General features: G+C 33.4%; 1 protein-coding gene across 1 annotated transcript; it reads left to right on the top strand.

Annotated features, from left to right (window-relative positions):
- Positions 1–744: 744 nt before the first annotated feature.
- LOC139699734 (palmitoyltransferase ZDHHC23-B-like) lies at positions 745–3754 on the top strand. Its single transcript, XM_071598206.1, has 4 exons — positions 745–1203; positions 1677–2243; positions 2332–2508; positions 2596–3754. Exons 1-4 carry the CDS (start codon positions 1079–1081, stop codon positions 2819–2821), a joined length of 1095 nt encoding a protein of 364 aa, XP_071454307.1. The 5' UTR covers positions 745–1078; the 3' UTR covers positions 2822–3754.
- Positions 3755–7387: the final 3633 nt, after the last annotated feature.

Below are 7387 nucleotides of genomic sequence, written 5' to 3'. Positions count from 1 at the left end.
ATTGTTGATCTTTTTATGTCTAGCGCTTGACCAACATGCCGATGACAATTACTAACATTAAGAATATATTAGGGTATGTGACAGGATGGAATTGATATTTTGAGTAGTCAAAGTGGTTTTATAAAGAAGCATTTTCAGGATGTTGGAAAATCTTCAGATTCGCTCAAAATACCCATGACACCGTCATTACTTGTACTATTATAATTACATATTATGGGAGTTCCGGCCAGTTCGTTTAGTTTCTCAAATTCATGTGTATCGACGCTTAGGACAGCTGAAAAATCGATTGTCACGTCTACTTTTTCGACCGATATTGATGAAATGGTGGCTAAGGATTTAGCTCCATATACTATGTTTATGCTTATTTTCATAGGGAGCTCCTTTACCCTCTGAAATAATAAATATTCAATTAGTTACATCCGCATTACCAAATCGAACTTCGGGTTGATTACTGCGTTTGTACTTTTTTAAATAAAGTTTGGCCCCTATATGAGCCTTACGGTACTTAACAATATTTTTAAGACTGGTGATGGTTATTGTGATCGTTTTTTCAATAGCAGGGTTATTATCCATTATGTTGGTTGGCTATAAATAATTCTTAATACAGAAAAGAACACAAAAACAAAATCTCGAGTGGTTACCGCATAAGACTCAAATCAAAACAGTACGAAATTGACGATTGTGCTTTGTTTCCATTTGCTTTAGACGACATCGTCATTGCGCATGCTTCATAAACATGTCAAAACAGCCGATGCAGATGTATCGGGAGTGTTGGAGATAGTGAAGGAAGTAGACGGAAAGTCAGCGTTTCCTTTTTTGGGTTATTTAGCAGGAGTAAAAGTAACAAATATGGTTTTTTCATTGCCTTTCTGTCAAATTATGTGAATATTTGGAATGCTGTGATACTTGTTAACCATATCTCTCCTACGGGTACAAAAAAAATCGCCAATGCGGTATTTGAAAGGAAGAATGCGGCACTGGTTTGCGGGAAAACAAAGTCACTCATTCGTACAAGGAATCGTCAGCTAAATTGCTAAAGTTGGGATATTATTCGCCTGGTCTTAAAAAATCATAAACTATGAGTAATTCTGATGTTGAAAATAGTCCACTTTGTTGCTGTGAATATTTAAATTTGAAACAAGAAAGAAGTCATTTATTAGGATTTTGTTGTGACTGTCAAGAGTTGGATGAAAATGTTGAAAGGTATGGACTATCTTGTTTATTCTAGTTTTAAACGTACTCAGATGCAACTGTATTTATATAACAGAACGCATGACATTATTAGAAGGAAGATAAACGGTGTTGTGCGAATATTGACTGAATAATGGTGAGATAAGAAAATTTAAAATGGTATTACTTTACTTTGATTCTCGTGTTTTTGTAATTATATTTCCAGCGAACAATTATGTTCGAATATTCTAAAGTTAAGTCATTTTCTTTGGTATAAGTGCTGACATCTCGTATACTGTATTCCTCTATACTTGGTATATGTTAATATGGTTGAAGTTTCGAACTCGACTAAAAGTTGTACCTGTCTCTTCCCAGAAAGCCCATTTCATGGAACATTTTCATATTTCACCGTTCTACACCTGGTATACATTTTAATAGCGTTAATTATTCTAAGCGCACGGAAGCATCGAATTAATACATCAGATAAAGAATCGTTGTAATTTCAGGCTTATATCTGGAAGACCTAATCAGAACAGACACAGTGTATGTTCTGTAATTAAGGACAGACTGCGGATACCTTGGGTTGGTGGTGCCAAGCAAGTTTCTTGGGATGAAGTATCGCCAATTTTTATTGAACCAGCTCTAGCATACATTGCTGCCCTTAACGTATGGTGCTCACTTGTTGTTTTCACTGTTATGCCTATAGTCATGTTTTATCTGTATCGTTCATTTCTGAAGTCCATCCCTCAAACAAGATTTTTTGTTATGTGGTCAGTAACATCAGCAGTGCTGTTGTTGGCCGTTTTTGAGTTAAAAGTTGTCCCTCTGCTGGAAATATTGCCCTCAGAAAACTACAAATTTTTTTCTCTTTTATGTATTTCTTTCTTTTTTGTGTACAAAGTGAAAACAAAATCCTCATCTATTCAAAACAATGTAGACATTGCAATAAATTCCCCGTGGTCTGATTTTGTTGACATTGAGTGCTCCATTTGCCGAAGGAATGTGCCTCCTCGGGCTTATCATTGCAAGGTATGCCAGACGTGCATACTTAAAATGGACCATCATTGTGTTTGGTAATTTTTTCCACTCTTTTTCAAATGTGAATGGAAATGATGTAGATAATGTTATAACATGAATTAATTAGTAATCACTTTCATGCAGGATTAATTGTTGCATTGGTGAAAGAAACCATGCCTTCTTTTTAATGGCAATAATTTTCCTAGTGAGTGCGCTGGTATATGGGTCAAATTTGACATTGACGACAGTCTGCCAGCCATTCCTTTTCATGAATGTGATACTTTTACCAGAAGACTGCAGTGACGTTTATCATGAATTTGAGTAAGTGACTCAAAGCATTGACTTTGTAAAGTCTTAACATAGTTATTTGTAGGAGTCTATTGAGTAATATTATGCTTTCTTTTACAGTATTGCAGTATGCTTTGTTGGTGCAGTGTACTGTTTGCTTACAGCAGTACTGTTGACTATGATGTTCTTTCGTCAATGCTGGTTAATATCATTGGGTATTACTAGCAGAGAGTGGTGGATATACAGACAAAGAGAAAAGAAGTTATGCTGTTTTTTTGTGAAGCACTCCTACAATAATGGGTTTTTAAAGAACTGGACAGATTTCTGTCTTAGTTGCTCAAAGTAATTTAGATCAATTTGTGGAGCATGCTTACATTAGTTTATTTATATAGCCTGAGATTAATAATTGATTTCATTAACTGCATAACTTACAAATGGCAGAGATAGTGAAAATGCATAGGTATTTGATATTTTATAACTGCATGCCAACTTTTGCTTTTTTTTAATGTCAGTGGAAGTTAATGCCATTTCATTTGGCACTGATTCCAATCCAGTTCTTTTTTATATTCTTTTGAAAAGCTGCCTAAAGCAGGAGACTTCTGATATTTTTGATAATAATGTGTTGAGCCTTGTGTAGGTGCCAAAACAATCTAGAGGCACTTAAGTTTTCAAAATGAGTATAGTCCACATTGTTTTTAGCTTTTTCTCTAGAATGGAAACATATCTGTTCCAACAATCCCGTAAAATATTTAGATGAATTTTTTGGGCAGAATGCGTGAAGTTTTCTATTTGATACATACAGTGATGAATAGGATAAAATGGGTAGATTGGTTAAGTATAGTAGGTTGATCAATCAAAATTAGGCCATTTTTCTTCGTCGTGTTGACATAAGAACCATTTTAGGAGCACATATGTAGCAATAACTTGCGTACAAAATAGTATAGAAGCTGTCATCATTTTTAAATCAGGCCAATTCAAATTCCTAAGAGCGTGACCATTACTTTATGTTTGATAATTTCAAGACATTGTCAGTTGCTCATAATTTCTGTAATATTTTTGTACCAGCAAAATTTGTCAAACTGTGGTATCAAAGAGAAAATAAAGATAAATATGATTTTCCTTTTAAAATAATTTTTCTTAGGAAAAGTAAACCGAAAGTTTTTGTCATTTTATGTGCATGTCAATAATACATTACCTGTGAATAAAATCTATTACCTTTTAAACATTCTCTTTGTGTTAAAATATTTTGAAGCCTTAGAGTAACTTCAGGTTTTTCTCTACTGGGCGGCTTTTTATGATAAGTTAAATGTTTAAAGTGAGTGCCAAGTGAAATTTTTAAAATCCTAACCTGCTTTGGTAGCACAATGATATTTTGAGGCCCAGCGATTGAATACAGTTCTCATCAAAGGTTTTTCAAATTAATTTTATCCTCCTTTGCTAAGCATAGCCAAGCCATTGCAGCATGCCCCTTTGGCAAAGAAAGACATTTAACAATATCTCCATTCCAAGTGCTTACAAACCCTTAAAATAAAAAAAAATAATTCAACTTGATCATTAATTTTATCTATTTTTCATATTTTTTGATACCTAAAGAAGCAGCCCTCATGAATGTCAATCAGTATTGAGTGAATATGAATACCATCACAATTAGTACATTTTGAGTATTTATTGTGGTTCACACTGTAAACAGGTTGGTTAGCTGTTTGCAATTCATTTGAAATGAATTTGGCACCCAGGTGACTGACTGATGAATTGTTGTATTAGAAGGAAAACAAATTTTGATATTTGACTACAGTAGAACTTTGTTAAATTAAAACTCCTCTGGTGAGAGTATTAAAAAAATTAATTAATCAAAATATTACAACTAACTTCTAAATGGTGATAATTAATTAAGATTTTCATATAACAATTGTTTAAATGATAGTTTAAGTTTAATAGATGAGTGAATAAAAATGATACTCTGGAAAAGCTCAAAATATTGTAATTTTGTAGTGTTTTGCATTTAGGATTTTTGAAATATTTTTACCCTAGCAGTGTCACAACATGCAATACGTGCACAGTATGTCTAACAGTGTACCCTATGATACACAAAGGATGCACTCAAAACTTTGTCAGTATAAAGTAATGAGACTTTTGGATACTATTAAAAATTTAACTACCCTAAATTGTCTAAGTTAAGGAAATTGCAATTTTGGTTTATGTAATTTCAATGAATCAAGTGTTCAAGTTGGTCTATGGAGTGGCAATGGTCATCTTTATCATCTGATTTAGCTACAAAAATTCTCAAAGTTTTAAGCATTTTGGCAATAGATGGTGTACGCTCTTTTGTTATTTCCTCTTCATGAGAAGATTTGAGTATGTTCTCCAAGAATTTCTCCTGTCAGCTCTCCGCCACCTGCCTCTCTACCAAAGACTTAATAACCAACCGCAGTTGTTATGTCTAAAGCATTTTCAGTCACCATTCCTGAAATATTTTTGGCATGAAGCTTGCTTTATTGAAGTATTTAGCCATTGTTTGTGGATGTGATTTGTTTCTATAACTTGCATGTGACATTTGTTCCCTATCGAAAATATCAGTGATGGTTTTCAGATTTGAAGTGATATCATCCATGATTTTATCACCTGTTTTCAGAAGAGTGGCTTATTATCTGAATAACTCTTGTGATCCATTGGTTTCAACGGAGGGGTCATATTAGGAAGAGAGGATACAATTTTAATGCACATCAGCAGAGGAATTTCGTTATGGGCTTAGTGGTTGCAGGTTAAGAGCAGAATATATGTTAACTTTGTAGAGTTTTTTTCCAAAACTTCTAGACATTTTTCAGTAATGCAATGGTGATTTGCATATTTCAAACACCATTATCAATTTGTCCATGATAAACATAGGAACATCTTCATACGTTTATAAACTGTCTGTAAATGTACTAAAAACAAATTATATTCAATTTAAAAAAGAAGGGAAGTGCCTCAAATCTCTGCTTAAAAGGCCAATCCATAGAAAGGGTATTCAGCACCTTGTTTTTTAGGTTTGTCAATTGATGAGTCCTGAAACTGGGGGATCCATACCAATGGTCCATGTTCCACTTTGGCGAAAAGCGGATTTATTCTATGAAATTTGCCAAACATGGTAGATTTAAATGTCCTAAAAATGGTTTACCATGGCATCTTTGTTACATATGAGCCATGGAATTATTTTCTGTGGAGCATCACCTGGCTTCCATTTTTTTACAATGCAAGAAAGATGTATTAGGTCGATAGCAAAATTACCCCATAGCAAACTCGCAGATCTTATTTTAAAGAATTGAAAATTCCAACTTTACCTTGTTTGTATATTTATTGTTAAAGTACATGAGCATAATACTCGATAGTGTGTTGATGCACATGTATTCTGTAACTATTATGCTAATGTATAATAAGAGTTCCTTTCATGTGACCATCAAAATTTTCAACTATCTACCACCAGGCATAAAATCTGCTCCTTCTAGGGGAAAGTTAAGAAATATTTTGGGCATTTTCTGATGGATAAATGCTATTATTGTGTGGAAGAGTTTCTGAAGTCTTAGGAACCCTGAAATAGCTGATTATTTCTCCTCTGACCTGTCCTAAATTTAACTTGTTGAATCCTGTGAGCAATAAATTTGATTTATTATTATATTTACGCTTTTTTAATCAAGTTCTACTAGATCTGTATTTTTCTCATATTTTCTAGTAATGACAATGGTATTTTTATATGCTCATATATTGTCATTGTTCCATGCGTACTGAACTAGAATTTTCAGCCTGAATGCCATCCATGCATTTTAGCTTTTTATTGTAAAATGTGGCAGTGCAGAGGATATTGATTCTTTTCTCGTCATGTCGATCGGGAAGAGAGAATAATCTTCCATTGGTTTTGTGGGATAAGAGAAAAATAGAATCGAAAAAAGTAAAATATATGTATTTAGAATGCCATCATTCCTATATTTTCATTTTTGATCCCTAATTTTAGCATTCTCCCAGATTTTTCAGACATGTGCTTACATTATTTTTCCACATATAGCTCTGTTTAAATCTTAACTACATAAATTATAAAACTGTTTATGGATGTCAAAGAAGGGTAACCTTGCTCATTTCAAAATCCTTTTTGCTCAGAAGGGCAGAGTGAAATGTAATTAATCCTTTTAATGTTGTGACTGATATCTGCGGTATGGTATATAAGCATCAATAAGTATTTCACATTATTTCAGGGCTCTTTTATTTCTCTATTTGTACTTAAGTAATACCTGTATTAAGGCTTTCTACTGTATTAATCATTCAATATTACTATCAAAGCTAGAATATTATGGTGTTAGGGGGTGTTGCAGTGAAATTAATGAGGTTATATTTGAATGATTGCCACCAATTATTTGAAGTTGATGGCTGTCGATCTGCAGCTCTTAAAGTAAAATGTGGTTGCCCACAGGGCTCTGCGCTTGGTCCTGTACTTTTCATCATCATGATTAATGATTTGCCCTGTAAAATGAAATCTAAATTGTTTTATATGCTGATGACATCACTCGGGTGCAATAATGTCAACATCTAGAAGATGCTAAGGTATGATCTAGCGCAATCCAAAGACAGGCTAAGGAATGGTTTGATAATAATCATTTACACTGAAATACAAAAAAATCAGCATATAGTATGCAGTCGTAAATAAAACATAACTGATATTGAAACTGCTAAAATATTAGAAATTTATATCGATACAAAACAACTGGGAGACCGAAATCAGTCAGATCTGTTATGAACTGAGTAAAGCTGTTTATATTTTAAGAAAGCTCAACCGTTTCATTTCAAATGAGTATCATTTAATACTTTACCATGCCTTCTTTCAATGTCATTTGAATTATGGTGTTGAGTGATGGGGTCATTCCATGTTAAACAAATATTGCCA

Source organism: Hetaerina americana, unplaced genomic scaffold, assembly GCF_022747635.1.
Source record: "Hetaerina americana unplaced genomic scaffold, ioHetAmer1.1.p SCAF_10, whole genome shotgun sequence".
Lineage (NCBI taxonomy): Eukaryota > Metazoa > Arthropoda > Insecta > Odonata > Calopterygidae > Hetaerina > Hetaerina americana.
Note: the sequence above shows the minus strand (reverse complement) of the source record. Positions and strands in the feature narration are given on the sequence as shown.